This window comes from Leptopilina heterotoma, unplaced genomic scaffold (genome assembly GCF_015476425.1).
Source record: "Leptopilina heterotoma isolate Lh14 unplaced genomic scaffold, ASM1547642v1 Lhet_305, whole genome shotgun sequence".
NCBI lineage: Eukaryota > Metazoa > Arthropoda > Insecta > Hymenoptera > Figitidae > Leptopilina > Leptopilina heterotoma.
In genome coordinates, this window is record NW_025111009.1 from 134,715 (window position 1) to 155,786 (window position 21,072).

Genomic DNA, 21,072 nt, shown 5'->3' on the forward strand with positions numbered 1-21,072 from the left:
AATTGAAAAATCTCTCAAGGAAATGAAAAATATCATTCAAAGTGCATTTAAAAAGTAAAAAAAAAAATAATAATATAAGAAACTCGACTGTATTTTTCGAAAAATCTCCCATATTAAATTAACGATAAAAACGTATTTTTATGCCATATTCTATTATAATGAGAAAATAATTGTAAAAAATCGAAAATGAACAAATTTGTGTGTTAAATTAATTTAGCTGGTAAATAATGAAAGACAAATTTAATTGCAATTTTTTAATAATATTGTAGACTGTATATTTACATTACAGTATTCGTCCATTCCATTTAAACATTTAAAGTATAATTTAAAGCTTTCAGTACTTAAAAGCCACAGACATATACAAACATACAGATTCACTATGTTTATAGCGAGTGTAATACCAAAAAAAAAATTTTGTATTTCATTTTACTGCATTTTATATTAAAATTGTTTCTTTTTTCTGAATTTACAAATTTTAATTACTTCCTCTATTTCTAGGAGTAGAAATTAATTTAAATGCTACTAATTACTAATTTTTATCAATTTTCAGAAGTTATTTCCGAAGAGAGTAATTTTTCCAAACATTTTTTTTTTTTAGTTATAATTGACGTGGAAATTTTTTTTGCAAAAGAAAATTAGTCTTGATTTTTTTAAATGAAATTCCTTTGCTACTCGTTCTTGGAAAAGGTAATTTTTACAATAAATTCTATAGTTAAATACTTCACTCGTATAAAATCGAATAATACTTGGTTTTAGAGAGCTCACTTTCAAGTTCACTCCGAGAATATTATCAACTAAATTTTTGGTTCTCGTACAAAATATTTAATTCTTCTTTCTCTCGTATTTTCCCCCCTTTCGCTGTTCTTTTCTTCCCATGTGATTCCAGATCTGGAGCCTTAAGTGAATTAAGGTAATTCGTCTTAAATCGAGATAATTATCATTCTTCTTCTTCTTCTTGTCGTAATCAAATTAATCACTTTCAAATGATTACAGAAATTTCTAAATCACATCCAAACTCTCGGAATTAATTAATTGTCATGTGGGCTGAGAGGAGAACTTACTCGATTGCGAGCAAATTGGCTTTGGTCCTAATTGTGGTGTTTTTCGACTTCCACGACACAATAATTGTCGATATGCTGCGCGATAAAGTTTATTGGTACCGGCGTAAATAAATGGATTAATGACAGACGATGCCCATGCCAATACCGACGCAATCACATGAAAAATTGGCAATTTCACTTTATCCTCGACGACATTCGCTATCATTAGTGGCATAAAACAGAGTAGAAAGCAAAGGAATATTATTAGCATCAGCCTCGTGACTCTTGAATCTTCACGTCTTTGAAATCCAGTACTTTTTCTCTTGCCACGTGAATGGGCCTCGAGATTTTTTCGACTACTCCTCACACGATAGTAAATGCAAAGATAAGATACCGTTATAACGAGGCACGGCACAAGAAAACCAAGAATGAAGAGTAATTTTTTTGGACTTGTACCGCCTTTTTTTAATATTGTACACGAAAATGTTGTCTGGTCTAATCCGAGACGACCCCAAATGCCAAGTAACGATGGAATCAGTAGCGAGAAACTCAGGGTCCAAATTGTAATCAGCATTAAAGTTATTCCACGACTCGTATAAATGTGGGGATAGAGATCTGATCTCGATATCAGAACGTACCTGGAATACAAAAATAATTGTACTAGAGTAAAATACTTTTTTTTTATTTATTTAGGTATTGAAAGGAAAATTTTTAAATTATTTTTTTTTAATTTTTTATCTAACGTCAAATGAAGTTCACAACTATTACTGAACGATTAAAAGATAAAATTTTTTGACGTGTGAAAAGAATATTCTGCTTTCATTAACATTTTTTCTATTAACAATTTCTTCAATTGTACACCAATTTTAATAAAATTTCTCAAAAGAATTCAATAATTTTTTAAAATTTGATAAAATTCTTCGCAAAAATTCAATTATTTAAAAAAAAATTTGATTACATTCTTTATGAGAATTCAAATATTTTCAATGCAATTTTAATTAAACTTCTCGAAAAATTCAATTATTTTTAAAAATTTGATAAAATTTTTCGCATAAATTCAAATATTTTCAAAAAAATTTGGTTAAATTCTTTGCGAGGATTAAAATATTTTCAATATAATTTTAATAAAATTTCTCAAAAAAATTCAATAATTTCTTAAAATTTGATAAAATTCTTAGCAAAAATTCAATTGTTTCAAAAATTTTTGATTAAATTCTTTAGGAGAATTGAAATATTTCCAATGCAATTTTAATTAAATTCCTCGAAAAATTCAATTATTTTCGAAAAATTTAATAAAATTTCTCTAAAGAATTCAATTATTATTTTTGAAAAGTTTATAAAAATCTTCGCATAAATTATAATATTTTCAAAAAATTTGGTTAAATTCTTTGTGACGATTAAAATATTTTCAATATAATTTTAATTAAATTCCTCGAAAAAATTCAATTATTTTCGAAAATTTTAATAAAAATTTTCGCAGGAATTTAATTATTTTAAAGAATTTTAATAAAATTCTTCGCAGAAATTCAATTACTTTGAAAAATGTTGATAAAATTATTTACTAAATTGAAATATTTTTAATACAATTTTAATTAAATTATTATAATTATTAAATTATTAAATTATTATAATTCAAATATTTTCGAAAATTTTAATAAAATTTTTCGCAGGAATTTAATTATTTCAAAGAATTTTAATAAAATTATTCGCATAAATTTAATTACTTTGAAAAATTTTAATAAAATTATTTACTAAATTCAAATATTTTGAATAAAATTTTTAATAAATTCTTCGAAAAAATTCAATTATTTTCGAAAATTTTAATAACAGTTGTCGCAGGAGTTTAATTATTTTAAAGAATTTTAATAAAATTCTTCGCAGAAATTCAATTACTTCGAAAAATTTTGATAAAATTATTTACTGAATTGAAATATTTTCATTATAATTTTAATTAAATTATTATAATTCAAATATTTTCGAAAATTTTAATAAAATTTTTGGCAGGAAATTAATTATTTCAAAGAATTTTAATAAAATTCTTCGCAGAAATTTAATTACTTTGAAAAATTTTGATAAAATTATTTACGAGAATTGAATTCTGTTCATAAATAATAATATTCTTCGCAGGAATTTAATTATTTTAAAGAATTTATTAAAATTGTTCGCAACAATGTTATTATTTTGAAACATTACCAAAAAAATTCAATTAAATACTTTAAAAAGATTTTTTTATTTTTCTAAAAAATAAAATTCTTTGCAGAAAGTCAATTAATCTCAATAAAATTTCTCATAAAATTCAATTATTTTTCAAAATTTGATAAAATTCAGAGCAAAAATTCAATTATTTTGAAAAATTTTGATTACATTCTTCATGAGAATTGAAATATTTTCAATGCAATTTTAATTAAATGCCTCAAAAAAATTCAATTATTTTCGAAAATTTTAATAAATTTTTGTCAAGAATTGAATTATTTTAAAGAATTTTAATAAAATTCTTTGCAGAAATTCCATTACTTTGAAAAATTTTGATAAAATTATTTACGAAAATTAACTTCTGTTCATAAGTAATAAAATTCTTCGCAGGATATTTAATTATTTTAATGGATTTTAATAAAATTGTTCGCAAAAATTCTATTACTTTGGAAAATTTCAATAATATTTCTCTAGTCTTTTTAATATTATTTTAATTAAATTTCTCCTAAGAATTAAATTATTTTTGAAGATTTGAAAAATTAGATTAGAGAAAATTAGAAATAAATTAGGAAAAAGAATAGAAGGAGCAGAAAAATTAGGATAAATTTCAATTATTTCATGTTCAAAATTATCAAAGAAATATTTTTAATTGAAAACAATTTGGTCTAATTAATTTTTGGTATTAAGTAAAAATTAAAAAAATAGCTTTTTAACAAAATATTAATGGAAATATTGGAAAAATAAATTTCTTTCTTAACTTTTGATTGTGAATGTTGTGAATTTCACCGGTGTTATATAATAAAATTTTCAACAAAAAGAAAAAACAATTGGAATTTTCGTCTCAGTTGGAGAATAAATTTAGAATATAATGGTTTTAAATGATCTCCTCACCTGTTGAGCGTGATGGCCACCATACTGAGTAGTGATACAGCAACATTTCCATAAAAAAATAAGGGAAACACTTGACAGAGAGCGTCACCAAGTACCCATGCCTCGTATAAATATCTACTCGCCGTTAATGGCAGATTAACCGATGAAAATATTAAATCCGAAACACTTAAACTTATTACGAATGCAGTCGTTGCATGCTTTCTCAGTCTTGCATATTTTAATAAGGCCAAAACAGTTATTAAATTTCCTGAAACAAAGAAACATTTTTTATTGAAGCAACATAGAATTTCACCTAGAAAAATTTTTTTTTCTAATTATTGAAATTATTGAAATTAATTTTCAAATTATTGAAATTATTTTTTAAATGATTGAAATTATTCAAATTATTTGCATTTAAAAAAATATTTATTGAAATTAGAATTTTTCATTCACTGTAAAAGAAAAAATCAAGAATAGAAATATTCTATTTTTGTCATAAAAAGAGTTTTGTGTTTTTTTGGAGCAAAAATTTTCTAAATTATAAAAAAATTATTTTAATTATTAAAAAAATTGTTTCGATTATAAAAAAGCGGTTTCGACTATTAAAAAAAAATTATTTCAATTTTAGAAAAAATTGTTTCAATTAGAAAAAAGTGGTTTCAATGCGAAATTCAAGAAAATATGAGCGAAAAGTGAGGAAATATTACAACACGAAAATATATGTTTAAAACTATTTTAGGAGTGAAAGTTAAACTAAATATTATTATCTCAATAATATTGGTTTACGAGGAAAATGTATTGTGTGGGTGTTTTTTCTCACTGCGGACAATTTTCTCTCAAAAATGTGACCCTTATGGTTTCATTAAATGAGAGTAAATTCAATGGGTCAAAAGTCTCATATACGTGAGTTAAGAAAAATCAAGTGTTATTACTAACTATATAAAGAATGTAATGAGAGAGTATGACTGGTGCCGCATTTCATGCAATAAAATGGGTGCTTGTAAGAACTTGCTTGCACCCGTGACTCATTACATTTCTTACACACAATTATGTGATATCATTCTTTTAATATATTGTACCTAATATTATCAACTCGATTGAACAGGAAATTAGCCCTCAACTACTATTTTTAATTCCCCTTTGTTCTTAAAATCAAATTTTTTAGCTGAAAATTTTATATTATGGTTTTTGTATCATTTTATAATATTTAATTACTTTATAATAATATTTTATAATTTATTAGTATTTTATAATTTATAAAAAGCAAAAATTAAAAATTCATTTCAAATTGTCAAAAATTTATTGAAAAATTTTTTTTAATAATTTCTTTGTGAATCCAGAAAGGATATAATTATCCTCTCTCTAAATAATAAATTATTATATAAAAAATTTGTTTATAACAAAAATACAAATTTGGAACTTTTACTTTATTTTTTTAGAATAAATGAAAAATTTTAATTTCAATACTTTTTTTCTATAAATGAAAAATAATATTGTAGTAAAATTATTTTGTAATACGAATTTGGAACTCTTAATTTATTTTTTTAGAATAAATGAAAAATTTCAATATTTTTTTTCTTTAAATGAAAAATTAAAGTACATCCAGAAAAAAAAATATTTGACTTAGACCAAACTAGACTCTTTATTTATTTCAAATAAAATTTATCTGGTTTAAGTAAATTTTTTTTGGTCTAAATAAAAGTTTTAGTCTTGTCAAATGAAACTTATTTAACTCAAATAAATTGTATTTGATTCAAATAAAATTTATCTCCGGACATAAAATTTAATAACCATAATAAAAAAATAATAGTAAAAAAGATAATAAAAAATAATAGTTAAAATAGAAATAGGTTTCGATTATAGGACAAAAAATATCTAATCCAAAAAATCCATACCGAAAAATCCAAGAAAAAAAGTTCAAAGACAAAAAATCCAAAAAAAATGTCCAAAGTCAAAAAATCCAAAATATATAATGAAACATGAAATTAAAATCGCATGATTTTAATTATTTACATAAATAATAAAATTCTTCACAAAAATTCAAGTGTTTTCATAAAAATAAAAAAATTCTTTACAAAAATTCAATTATCTTCGCATCAATAAAAAAATTTCTAGAAAAATTCCAATTATTCTATAAAATTTTTAAAACAATTATTCCAAGAAAAAGAAATACAATTATTTTTAACAATTGCGATCAAATTTTTTACAAAAATTCAATTATTTTTTCAATATAATATATTGTATTTTTAATTTCTTTGGACTTTTTGACCAGGACAAAAAATTCAAAAAAATAAGTCCAAAAGTGAAACTATTTTCTTTTACTTTTTTGGATTTCATTTACTTTGGATTTTTTGGTTTGGACTTTTCGTTTTGAACTTCTTAGCAGGATACCATAGGATTCAAGATGTTTTCTTGAAAATTGAAGAAAAAAATAATTAAATTAGGCCAAAAAATGAATTTAAACATCTTCTGCTTATATTTAATTAAAAAAATAGTTTAATAATGTTGGTAACAATAATAATTTATTATTATTATACATTATTTATATAAAATTTGAACTCATAATATCCTTATTAATAAAATCAGACTTTTGTCTGTACATTGCATAGAATTCAAAATTTCTATTATATTCCTTCTTTTTACACTCTAAGGAATGCGAAAATACTATTAAGAAAATTATGTGTGTATGTGTATATGTGTGTATGTGTGTATGTGTGTATGTGTGTATGTGTGTATGTATGTCCGCAAATTTTCGACCGCGTATCACGGAAAAACGGTTCGATCGTTTGAAGTGAAACTTGGCAGTCTTTTAGGCATTAGCCTAACTTAAAATCCTAGCGATAGTAGATTAAAAAATATTAATATGGACAAAAGTTATGCCATTTTTTCAAAAATTCGAAAATTCGAAATTTTTAGTTTTTTCATATACTTTAGTGAATTGTACTTAAACTTGGTACAGGGTTAATTTTAGTGTTTCTTATGAAGATTTAATCGTCAGAATAATAAAATTTTGAATAACAAATAAAAAGTGTTAGATTTAAATATTGAAAAATTAAAAAGTTTAAAAATGGAAATTTTTTTGTAATTAATTTTTATACGGTTGTATTTCTTAGGTCAACAATAAAAATTTGTTGTTGAAATCATAAGTTTACTTTCTTAAAAGAATTCTATTAGGTCAGAATATTAACAATATCCATATAATTAATATGAGACTTTTGTCAGTATGTTGCACAGAATTCAAAATTGCTATTAAATTTTATTAATTAATGATCAAAAAATGAAAAACTCAAATTTCATTCTGATGACTAAATTGTAATAAAAAATACTAAAATTAACCCTGTATAAAATTTAAGTAAAATTAATGACAATAATTATTTCAAAAGATAAATTTTGAATTTTAAAAATTATGAAAATATATAGCACTAGCTGTCATGTCGTACCCGTCTTCGACGGGTTTTAGTTTCTACCAATACATTTAACAATGTTTCTACCAATCTGGAAAATCAAAAATACCCGGGATAAATTAATTAATAATTAATAATTAATAATTAATAATTAGTTAATTAATAATAATTAATAATTAGTTAATAATTAATTAATTAATAATTAGTTACCATTAGCTATTTCGGTAGTATAATTATACTATTTGAATAGTCTCCACCCTTTAGCAAAAAATCAAAAATTATAAAAAATTCGAGAAACCGAATTTCTTAAAATTTAACATTTTTTTCTTCTCTTTTATATCATTAAGCTTCATTATTTTTGTGCTCTTCAAAAATAATTTACTTATTTAAAAGTCTTCAATGTTTCGTAAAAAATCTAAAATTATGGAAAATTAGCAAAAATTCATAAAACCGAATTTATTAAAATTCAACATTTTTTCTTCTCTTTTATGGCTTTTGGCTTCATTATTTTTGGGCTCTTCAAAAATACTTTACCTAATTTGTTATCTCCACCCTTTCGTAAAAAATCTAAAATTATGGAAAATTAGCAAAAATTCATAAAACCGAATTTATTAAAATTCAACATTTTTTCTTCTCTTTTATGGCATTTAGCTTTATTATTTTTGTGCTCTTAAAAAATACTTTACTTATTCAATAGTCTCCACCCTTCGGTAAAAAATCTAAAATTATGGAAAATTAGCAAAAATTCAAAAAACCGAATTTCTTAAAATTCAACATTTTTCCTTCTTTTTTATGGCATTTAGCTAATTATTTTTGTTTAATGTAGCAAATTTTTTACTTTACATACTGATCTTTAAATAAAAAACTTTAATAACTTTTCCTGAAAAGCTTGCTTAAAGATTAAAAATCACTATTTTCTTAGAAAAAAGTTGATCTAAAAAAACGAAAAAAAATTTCAAAATACATCTTTTTTAAAAATTTTATCGTAGAAATGGGTTGTATTTATCTGAAAAAGTTAGCTAAGGATAGTTTTTTCATTCATTTTACAAAAGATAAAAAATTTGCATTTTTTTGTTTTTTTGAATTTTTTGGAAAAATGTCATAACTTTTGTTCAAGTTAATATTTTTTAATCGGATAAGGCTATGATTGTAAGTTACTTTAATACCTAATAGACTGCCAAATTTCAATTTAATTGGTTGAACCGTTTTCAATTGATGCGCGAACAAAGTTTTGCATACAGACAGAGACTGACAGACAGAAATTTTTTTTACATTTTTAGAATTCTAATGTCTCAAAACGAAAAAATATATAAAAATTTTCAAGTTTGGAGCAATGTACAGATAGTAATCTGATTTTATTAATATAGATAATGTTCGTTCACATTAATAACTTTTAGTTTACTATAGCTACACTAAAAAAAGTTATATGATTCAAGTAATTATAATTATTTGAAAAATAATATCTTATTTAAAAAGTTTTTATTTCGATCTAATAAGAATTTATTTCGTTTAAATAATTTTATTTAGTTGAATCAAATAAATCTTAATTGGATTAATTAAATAAATACTTGACTCTAATAAATAAATTTATTTAACACAAATCATTTCTAAATTTTATATTTTTTCATGGATTGCTTCTAAACTTTCTATAGTTGAGTATTACATGTTATTTAGTCACATTTTAGCATAATTTTTCAAAAATACTTTCTTATAACGAAGATGTAAGTATAAAAATGTTTTGAATATCAAAAAATTGAAAAAATTATAATTGATACCAATTGCTATGAAGCTTAATTCAATAGTATTTGTGGGCTCTCTGATTTAACTTTTAGAGATATCTTGATCAATGTAAAGACAAAAGTTAAACACGGTGTTTATTTTGGTTTAAAACAATTTCCGGCTTTGTCCAAATTTTTCCTGGTTTACTGGACGGGTTTTTTTTAATAATACATTTAACAGGGTGCTTACCAACCAGAAAAGACGTAAAATATCAGGGAATTTAATGTAACCAAGAAAAACTGGATCTACTTGCTATACAATTAGTTCGAATTAGACTGTACTATAACTCAAAAAACTGGAGGAAATTTTAGATTTATTTTAATACATTATATTGATTGAAGTACTACAAATTGAGAAATATTGTTTTCTGCATTTGAATTAGTTAAAAATAACTAATTTGATAATAAAAAGTCGGTCACTGTTTCAAATGGTATTATTTTCCTAATGAAATAGACAATAGTAACTAATTATTATTTTTTCCCTGTCAAATCAAATTCCCGGCTATTTTCCGGTTTTCTAGGTTGGTAGATACACTGTTAAGTGCACTCTCTAAATTTGAATCAGCGAAAAGTCGCTGATTCACCAGCCCAGAGTATGCAGCTGATGAAATAGCGTATATACACTGATGAAACAGCGTATATGCACTGATTTTCCAGCGTATATACGCTGTTTCATCAGCTGCATACTCTGGGCTGGTGAATCAGCGACTTTTCGCTGATTCAAATTTAGAGAGCATTATCAGAAACTACAACCCGTCGAAGACGGGTACGACAGCTAGTACAATATAATATTATATTATATATAAAGTAAAATAATTATAATAATAATAATTATAATAATTATTAATAATAATAATAATTATTATTATTATTATTTATTATAATTATATTATATTATTAATAATTATAATAATTATAATTTTAATTATATATATTATATAATATTATAATTATAATTATAATTGGCTAAGATTGATTTTATATGTATTATATAATATATTATATTATTAGGTAGGTTATTGTTATAATTTTATTTTATAAAATTTAACAATTTAGTAATTGTTATTATATTATATTGTTATTTTTTTATTATTATTATTTTTTTTTTACTATTTTCTATTGTTTTTTATTATGTTTTTTATTATTATTTTTACCAGTATTTTATTATTGTTATTATTATAAAAAAATGAAATAATTTTCGTAATTGATCATGGGGTGGCCTTGGATTGGACAGTCAGTGTCATCAGCCTAATTACAATTATAATGGGTTTTATAATTTTAAAAGGAAGTCCTTAAGTATATACAGGGTTCTATATATATTTATATATACAAGAAAGTTCAATAGGCGAGGAGAAGAAAAAGTTGAAGGAAGGGAGACACACTATGGCTGAGCAATCGAGACATAAATTGGCTTAGATTGAAAAAAAGAATGAGTTTAATTAACGAATGCAGTCAATCGATATGCAGTTTGCTGATAGCTTTTTTTTATTTTTAAACTATCTATAATAATGTATTGACTCATCAAATCTCGGACTAATATTTATTTCTTCTAATGGATTGTCAAACTATTTTTTTCTCATTGTGTAATTTTTTTTTACTATCAAATTTCAAGGCAAATTAATTTATTTATTATACATTTTTTATAAATGTAATATTTATATTTAGGTACTAAAATATAAATATTTATTAATTCATTATATTTTATTAGATCCTTTTTAGAATTAGAATAGATTTATTTTTAATAAATCTTACATTATTTACTAGAGTTTTTATTATATTATGTTTACATTAATTTTTATTATTACTATTTACTAATTTATCATATTTATTTATTATACTATTTTTCATTTCTTTATTGTATTGTTATTTATTATTTTTGGCTTTTTAAATAGAAATTATCTTTATATTATTTTCTTTTAATTTTAATTCATTTTTTGAAACTTAATATGATTTATTAATTATTATTAAAATATGTACATTTGCTAGGAATCGAACCTCAGCTAAAAAATTACAAGTCATACGTATTACCTCGAGACTAATTTTTTTTTTTTTTTTTGTAATCTAATATAATTGAACTCTAATTATTTTCTATTTTATTTAAATTTAATTAGACATTTATATTTTTATTTATGCTACCTATTTAATATTAATTAGGAAAAGTGTACAAAAAAAATAATTAAAAATTGCAAACATTGGAAATTCTTCCAAAACCGAAAAATTTGGGGTATTAATTAATCAATAATAGATTTAAAAATAACATACAATTTGTGTCGATTCATTATTCATTATGCATCGTAATAATTAAATAAAATTAATAAATAAAATAAATAATAAATAAAAAATTGTAAATATAAATTACTATAAATAAATAGTAAATAAATAAATTGACATAAAGTTTTGCTAAAACCACCGAGTGAATAATTATTAATTGAGAAATTTTGAATAATATTAAGGACAATAATTTGAATAATAATATGAGAAAAAAAAATTGGAACAAATTCGCGAGAGTTTCGTTTATTTATTTAGAACCTTCAAGGGGACATAAAACAGAGTTTATAATAATTTAAAATTGACTCACATTTTTTATTCTGTGGTAAAATAGTTTATTCACGTGACACATAAACATGAGAACTAAAATTTCTTTTAGTGATAAAATTCTTTTTTTTATTTTTATTTTTAAAATAAAGTTCTATTTTTATAACTAAAAAGGTAAATATGACGCTTCTTTCTTTCTTTTTTCTTTTTCATTTTTTTTTTTTTTTGATTAATTTGAATAAAGTTAAAAAGTTCTTTTGTGAGGAAATGAATATAATGATAAAAGCGGGAAATAGATACATATTAAGAGCGCATCTCACCTAAAATTCCAATGACGCTAAACAATATAGCACACACAGCTGCGATGATAGTCACAAATCGAGGTAAAGATCTCACACTATCATCTTGAGCAAAAATTGTTTCATTTAAAATTTCACCCATGGTCGATAAAATTTTTCTTTTCTTCTATTTTTAATTCCCTCGCGCCTCATATCCCTTTAGGATTTGCCCTGAAAATAAAATTTACAAATTAAACAAATTACATATATTTTTTTTTCAATTAAGTATAAAATTTAAAATAAATAAAATTAATATAAAAATGAAAAAATTTTATCATTTATTAAAAAATTTTTCAATACCACTTTTGTGTGTAAATAGAAATTTCAAATTGTCTTTTTGTATTTTCAATTATAGAAAAAAATAATATATGACACTTTTTAGTAATTAAAAATTATGCAAAATAATTTGACACATTTTCATAATATTGAAAATTATTCTATAAATTAATTTACGACTTTTTTAAACAATTAAAAATTTTAGAAAATACTTTGACTCTTGTTTTGTAATTGAAATTTAGACAAAAAAATTTATGTCAATTTTTAACAATTAAAAATTATAGAAAATAATTTGAAACTTTTTTATAATTGAAAATTACAGCAAATAATTTATAATTTTTTTTTACAATTATTACAAAAATATAGAAAACAATTTGACACTTTTTTTCTAATTAAAAATTATAGAAAATAATTTTAGACTATTTTTTCATTGGCAAAACAATAGCCCACGTTTTTTTATAATTAAACATTACAGCAAATAGTTTATTATTTTTTTTTACAGTTAAAAATTATAGAAAATAATTTGACACTTTTTTTTTAATTAAAAAGTGTAGAAAATAATTTGACACTTTTTATAAATAAAATCTATAGAAAACAATTTATAACACTTTTTTTTTAAACTGAGTGATATATTCATTTTTATATTGATATTAATAATAATAAATTAATAGGTATTAATAATAATTACTGTTTATTAATATAAATAATGTAATTCAATAATAATAATAATAATAAATAATTTAATATAATAAAGAAAAAATAATAAAAATAATATTATTTTTAGTATTAATAATAACAATATTAATTAATATTATTATTAATACAATAATAATTCTGGTAATTAATAATTACCAGTTTTGTCACTCGTTTATAATATTAATTAAATTTAATATTCATTAATTACATTAAAATTGTAAGTAGTTTAAAATAGAAAAAAATTAATTTACATCATTAATTATATTATTATTAATTAGTTTAAAAGTATAACCCGTTAACTTGTAATAAATAAAAAATAAAAAAAAATTGACAGAATTATAAAGTAATAACAAAAATACGCGTTTAAATCAGCGATTAGCGAATGTAATGTACCCACTGGTGTTTATGTTCTCCCGGTAAAAGAGTTGAAAATAAATTTTTTTTTCTAACTGAAAAAACGAGTTATACAGCCTCGATTTAAAATCTGCAGTTATGATGTAATATTTCCTATCACATTAAATTTATATAGCACTTTTTTTTTCTTTTTTTTTTTTGTTGGTTGATATATTTATACTTTCAATATATAATCCTTCTCACAGAAGCAAACAACAGTCAACTGCAGTTGCTTCTCAAAGACTGACTATAGAGTTTGCCTTAGGACACGCACGAGGGACCTTCTCTTATCTAACGAACACTAGAATTACGCCTTTCCTTCTTCTTACTTTTAGTTTTTCCTCTCTGTGCGTCAAACATGTGTTTTAAACAACATGCATTTATATATATAGACAACTTGTCAAATGGAAAATATATTTATTTTCTTTTTCTTTTTTTTTGACTTTGAAAATCGAGGAGAAAATTAGTTTTTAATTATATACAATCTGTCAGTCAATTTTTTGGTCCATTTGAGATGAGGAAAATTGTCTGTTAATTACTTTTGGGTTTTTGATATTTTTGTTTGATTAATTACAATTAATATTAATTATTTAATTATTTATTTATTAATCTGATAATTCATTAATTAATTACAATTAATTAAAATTAGTAAATCAGCGATAATTAATTATAAATGATAATAAATCGTAATATAATTAATAAGTAATTATCTCGAAGTCACAATAATTAATAAACTAAAAATTATTATCAGTATAAACAATAAAAAATTGATAAATAATTAATTAAGTATATGGATTGTAAAATTGGAGTAAATTTTATAATTCTTGTATTAGCAATATTTTTAATGTTTCTAAGTTTTTTTCTCAAAAATAAAAAATTAAATTAATTAAAAAATTATTATATAAACAATAAAAAAGTGATTAGTAATTAATTAAATATAGAATTGCAGTCAATTTTATATCTCTTGTATTAGCAATATTTTTATTCTTATTCGAATACAAAATATCTTTTTTTTTAAAAAATAACATTAAATTTACTCTCTAAATCTGAATCAGCGAAATTTCACTGATTCTCAGCGATAAGTATGCCACTATTTTAAAACAGCGTATATGCGCTAATTAATCAGTGAAGTTTCACTGATTATTTAGTGAAATTTCACTAATTCACAGCGCATATACGCTAATTGAAATAGTGGCATACTTATCGCTGATTCAGATTTAGAGAGTATTAAAAAATTGTTGTAAACAATAAATTATAAATAAATAAATAATAAACTTTGGATTGTAAAATTGGAGTAAATTTTCCACTTTTTGTAATAGCAATACCTATTTTAATTCTTTTTCGAATACAAAATAGTTTTCTTTGGAAAAATAAAATTTAAATTAATTCAAAAATTGTTATAAACAATAGATAAATAATGAATGAAATATAAGTTGTAAAATTAGAGTAAATTTTATAGTTCTTGTATTAGCAACATTTTAATTATTTTTCGAATGCAACATAGTTTTTTCTTGGGAAAATGAAATTAATTAAAAAATTATTATAATCAACAAATAGTTAATAAATATTAAATTAGATTTCAACTGTAAAATTGGAGTAAATTTTTACTTCTTGTATTAATTTTTGTTTATTATTTTTCGTGTACAAAATAAATTTTTTCGGGAAAAAAATATTACTATAATTAAAATATAAAATTAATAAACAGTTTAAAAAATTTGCAGTTATTGATTTATAAAATATAAAGCATTTAATGAAATGAAATTTAAAAATCACGGTTGAATTTTTTTTTTTTTGCGCAATGATTTTGAAAATTGCTTCTTGAGAAAATATTTTTATCTCTCTGTTCTCAAGGAGCAATAAATTTATTTTAATCGACGATTATAAAAGGGAAGTTGATAAATTATCAATTTTTAGATACATAGTCAATATAGTTTTTATGCTTTTTTTCTTCTCCTACGTCTTCTTCTTCTAATCGCTTTGATATTAGTTTTTGAAGCTGGGTTTAAGAATAACTTTTGCTTTACGTCTATAACCCGTTAATTTTTCTCGTTCCTATGTCAAACTCGAAAATAGTTCCTGGTGTTCAAAATTAGAATTTATTTTTGGAATTATAATAATAATATTTTCTAGTGTTTTGTTTTTTAATTTTTTCAGTGTCTATAGGAAAATTAATGCATACTATTTTTTTATTATGTTTTTACTTTAGGAAAAGTTAATTTTCATTAGAATTTATTAAAAACGAATTTTCTTACTTTGAATTATAATTATTTTTATAATATTATATTATTTGCCACTTCAAATTTCTCACACTTGAGTTTTTACTTTTTTGTTTCTTGTTTTTTTCTCATATTTTTTTTGCAAAGCTATTGAAGAAGAACGAATATGTCATCCAGATGTAGTCATTAGGCAGTGAAAACGTGTCCTTGTTTTAAAATTCTCTGTCAATGCCAATTTGAAAAAAATTTAATTAAATAATTAATTATAAAAATTAAAAAAAATTGCACATACCTATGCAAAATATTTATTTATTAATTTGGAGAATTTTTTAACAATTGTATTCTTTTTCATTGATATATTAATTCTTGAGTATAATATGACAAAATTTATACAAAATCAGACAATAAAATTGTACTTTAAAAAAAAAATTTTATGTTTGAATGAAAAAATTCAACTCAATATAAAAAATGATGAAAAAATTTTTTATTTTATTATTATTTTCATTATTAATTTAACAACTAGTTCAATTCATAATAAAAATAGTGATAAATGAAAAAATAAAATAACAATAAAAGTACTAAAACTAATGAGAAAAAAATAGTAACAATAATAAAACTAATACGATAAAAATAATAATAATAACGATCATAATAAGAATACCTAATAAAAATATTAATGATAAAAATAATTATAATAATAATATAATAATTAAACAATTATAAAATAATAATATTCATAATATTATAATAAATATTGTTGCGAGATAATTCGTCTTAATTATAAAAAATTCATTGTTATTTAATTCATAAAATGCGCAATTTAAATGCTTTTAAATTAAATAAACTTTTACGATTGTCGGTATTCTGCGAAATTACAAAGAATTATTATTGTATTTCGTTAACTTCTTTTTATGTGGAATACATATTTTTCTCACATTCATAATCAAGTCTTGTATAAACTTTCACATTTTTTAGAAAATCTATTGCGTAAATTTGGACCAATTACTTCAAAAATAATTGCAAATCTCATCGAATATTTCAAGTTTTTTATATAAATTTTTTTTTAATCGATAAAGGGAGCAGATAATCAAAAAATTAAAATGTGTCATTTCTATTTATTTATGAATCATTCATCTGATTGCGAAAGAAATTTCTGATTTAAGAAAATAAATATGAGTGTGTTACAACGGAAGTCATCTTGTGATTAAGAACATTTATATTGTTATTAAATTCTAACAATGGGGTTCTATTATTATCGTAGTTATTATTATTATCATTCTAATTATTATTATTATTATTATTATTATTATTATTATTATTATTATTATTATTATTATTATTATTATTATTATTATTATTATTATTATTATTATTATTATTATTATTATTATTATTATTATTATTATTATTATTATTATTATTATTATTATTATTATTATTATTATTATTATTATTATTATTATTATTATTATTATTATTATTATTATTATTATTATTATTATTATTATTATTATTAAATTTACAATTTAAATAGAATTTACATTACTGGACCTAAACTATGGCTAAAACAATTCCAATTAATATCTGGGTCATAAAAATGAATTTAATTCACAACAATAAAAAAAAATCCACAGCCGATAATCATCAGGAGGTGAAAAATTATTTTTTGAGCGAATTTTATCTTTTGTATTGCTTATTTTAAACAATATAAAGCCATTTTAATTTAAATACTTTTTAAAGAAATAATAATAACACACTGAAAAATTTTTTACTTGAAACAGCGATAATTTTCTCTAGAATAGCGAAAGTATTAATTGAAGCACTAAATTAAAAAATTAAATTAAATTAACATCAGATTTTGTAAAGTAAAAATAACGAATTTAACATAGACATTAATTATCTCAAAACTTTACCAAATTCACCCCAGAAATCACTGAATCCGATAAATTAGAAAAAAGTCATAGAATGGAAGTTCTATTTTGAATTTCTAAAATTTAATGTTATGTTTACCGCACTAGAAATAAATTTCAAGTGAATCCGATAAATTTTGTTACTTTCTTGTAGTACAATTGTAGTAAAATTGAATCTCGCAAAAATTGTTACATATTTTATACGTTTATTTCAAAAATAATTTTGATTACGAACATTTAAATTATTCTAAAAATTATTCTAAAAATTAAAAAAATAATTATTTATTTAGCTTTTTAAACAAAGAATTCCGTATCTTTCGAAACTAAAATAACTGTTACTTATTTTCACAAATAAAGTTTTCCACAAGAATTCAATTATTTTAACTAATAACATTTTCATAATATTTATTATATATCGAAAAAATTAATTATTATTTAAAACAATGTTCATAAAATTCTTATGAAGAATTCAATTACTTTTAAAAATAACAAAATTTTGCACAGAAATCCAATTCTTTTTAAACATTTTAATAAACTTTTCCGCAATAATTCAATTATTTTCAAAAAGAATAAAATTTCTCAAAGGAATTAAATTATTTTTGAAAATTTTAATAAAATTCTTAGCAACTATTCAATTATTATTATAAATAATTCTTCAAAAGAATTCAATTATATCGATAAATAAGAAGATTATTCCCGAAAGTTAATTTATTTTGAGGTATTTTAATAAAATTCTTTGCAAAATTCAATTATTTTCATAAATAACAATATTCATCACAATAATTCAATTATTTTTAAAAGTAATAAATTTCTTCAGGGAAATTCCATTATTTAAAAAAATTGTAATAAAATCGTTCGCAAGAATTCAATTATTTTCATAAATAATAAAATGTTTTTTAGGAATTCAATTATTTTCAAAAAAATTTAATAAAATTTTTACAAACTTTTCACAATTCAATGATTTTCAATATCTACTATTTTCATAAAATTTCCAAACAGAATTCAGTTATTTTAAAAAAATTTTTCATGAATAATAAAAATTTTTCAGAAATTCAATTACTTAAATTAGAATTTGCGTAAAATTAGTCGAAAGATATCAATTATTTAAAATTTTTTATAAAATTCTTCTCAAGAATGACATTATTTTTATAAATATTAGTTAAATTCTTTCATGAATATTAAAATTAATTGCAGGAATTCAATTTATTAACAGGATAAGAAAAAAGTAAATATTTTTGATGAAAATTAGGAAAAGTCAGGAATAAAAAATACAAATTATAAAAATAATTATTTAAAATTAATAACTGATAATAATATAATAATAATTTTATACTTGGGGAATCTAGAAGTAAAAATAAAAATGAATTAAAATAATTTTGATCAAATATCTTTTAACAATATTATATTAAAATAATAAATAATATTAAATTATGGACACCAACCTTTAGACTAAATGATAAAATTATTTAGTTAATTAAAAATTTAATTCAATATAATAAATTGTATATAGAATCAAATATTGAGAACAGGAATGCGTCTTGTAAATTCTACATAGGCACCTAAAAAGTTTGACATTAAAAAAAAAATAAAAAATGCCAATAACCCACAAAAATTAATTTTCAAAACAAACAAATGAATGCAGAAAATTTGCTAACGGAAAGGAAACTTACGATTATTATAATGTATTATATTATTTTGATTATTATTTCGCCTAGAAAAAAATTTATTTTATTCAGAGTCTGGTGAATTTTTTATTTGATTGAAATAAAATGTTTATTTGTCTTTTTTTTATTTTTTGAATACAAATTTTATTAGCAGCAAATGAAAACTTTTATTTTAACCAAATATAAATTTAATTGAAACAAATAAAATTTTATTTAAACCAAATAAATTTTAGTTAAACTAAATACATTTTATTCAAACTAAATAAATTTTATTTAAACCAAATAAATTTTATTTAAAACAAATAAAAAGTCTAATTGACTCTGAGTGAAATATATCCCTTTTCCAGGGGGAAGAATGAAAAATTAAAATTTTACAAAATTAAAATAATTATCTTATTCTACTGATATAAATTTCTCTGTAAGATATAGAATTTTTTGTATATAATAACTCGAAATTAGTGACATTCCACTCTCTGAGAAGCGAATTTCCTTTAATATAATCATTTGATTACTTTTCTAGAAAAATCACTTATATTATCAACTTTTAATCCTTTTTTCCACTTTTTTTTAATTATTTTCCACTTTTATGTCAAAACTTAATTGTATTTTAAAAAAACTATTGTAAAAAATAAAAAAAATATTGCAATATTCCTACCTCGAGATATAAACACAGTATTGTTATTATAAAATAATTCTTGAAAATGAGCACAGTGAAATCATCGCACATTATCACAAAGATTCTATTATCATGAGCGTTTTGAGCTCAGAAAAAAAAACACGTGCGTTCGCCTTGGCGGCGTAGTTGAAACTCATGCACGAAGATTCGTATCGTACTTTAATAGACCTCTCTCATCGTCAAACATAAATTTTTTTTTTCCTTCTTTTTGCGCCTGTAACATCGCTTAGTGTCGAAGTGCAAGTAAAAGGTGAATTCAACGCACACCGATTGGTTTAGTTATACATACATATTTAGCACTGAACCAAAACTGGCAGAAAAGGTATAATGTATAAAAGCCCAGGAACAGCTGTCAACCCTTAGAATGAAGAGGAGAGAGTGAGAGAGTGAGTTTGTTCCCCGTTTCGAACAATTCACTGAAATGGCTCAATGGCAAATAATCCCAACGACCAAAGGTGCAGAAGTTAAACCCTAATGCAGACAGGATGCAGGAAACGATCGATGCTCTGTTAAAAATACAATTTCCGCCAGAAAACAATAACTTTCGGTATTGTCCTGGTAAAAATTTCGCTATATATTCGACCCTTGATTCTCTGTTTTGATAGAGACGTCACATAATGGCCCCCCCTTTGGGAAGTGTAATTATTTTTGTTTGGCGAAATTTTTACTCCGTTATTTGGTTAATTAGGGAAACAAATGATTTCGTTCTTTTTTGTTTCGATTTATTTTTATTTATATTTTATTTTTTTATTCAGGGTTGCCACAAATATTTAATTTTATTTTTCCCTAACTTTTCCCTGATTTCCAGACAAAATTCTCACTTTTTCCCTGACCCTAAAAAAATATTCTGATTCACTCTAAAAATTATTAGAAACTCAAAAAAAATGTTCTATTACATTTATTTACGCAAATTTCATTAATATTGTAAAATTATTCAAAAACATCAATAATTTCTTTTTTAAATAAATATTTAATCATTATTATTTTTCCGTAGGAATTAAAATTCTTCAATACATTCAAATTCAAACCTTTTCGAAATTCAACAATTTATAAGAATATTATTACAAAACATAAAACATAAAA

General features: G+C 21.5%; 1 protein-coding gene across 2 annotated transcripts; it reads right to left on the minus strand.

Annotated features, from left to right (window-relative positions):
- Window positions 1-239: 239 nt before the first annotated feature.
- LOC122504594 (protein trapped in endoderm-1-like) lies at window positions 240-20,178 on the minus strand. Of its 2 annotated transcripts, none has more exons than XM_043615772.1 (4): window positions 19,969-20,178; window positions 12,141-12,329; window positions 4,125-4,371; window positions 240-1,678 (listed from the first exon to the last, which is right to left on the minus strand). In XM_043615772.1, exons 2-4 carry the CDS (start codon window positions 12,259-12,261, stop codon window positions 1,036-1,038), a joined length of 1,011 nt encoding a protein of 336 aa, XP_043471707.1. In that variant the 5' UTR covers window positions 12,262-12,329; window positions 19,969-20,178; the 3' UTR covers window positions 240-1,035. The 2 variants fall into 2 exon arrangements, with proteins under 2 accessions (XP_043471707.1, XP_043471708.1); XM_043615773.1 differs by lacking the exon at window positions 19,969-20,178 and adding an exon at window positions 13,528-13,829.
- Window positions 20,179-21,072: the final 894 nt, after the last annotated feature.

What these genes read in the sequence shown, in the direction of transcription:
- LOC122504594 (XM_043615772.1), bottom strand. Translation starts at nt 12,261, where the DNA reads ATGGGTGAAATTTTAAATGAAACAATTTTTGCTCAAGATGATAGTGTG. An exon ending in TAGCGTCATTGGAATTTTAG is followed by an intron (nt 4,372 to 12,140) that starts GTGAGATGCGCT and finishes TCTTTGTTTCAG; the next exon opens with GAAATTTAATAACTGTTTTG. An exon ending in GTGGCCATCACGCTCAACAG is followed by an intron (nt 1,679 to 4,124) that starts GTGAGGAGATCA and finishes TTTGTATTCCAG; the next exon opens with GTACGTTCTGATATCGAGAT.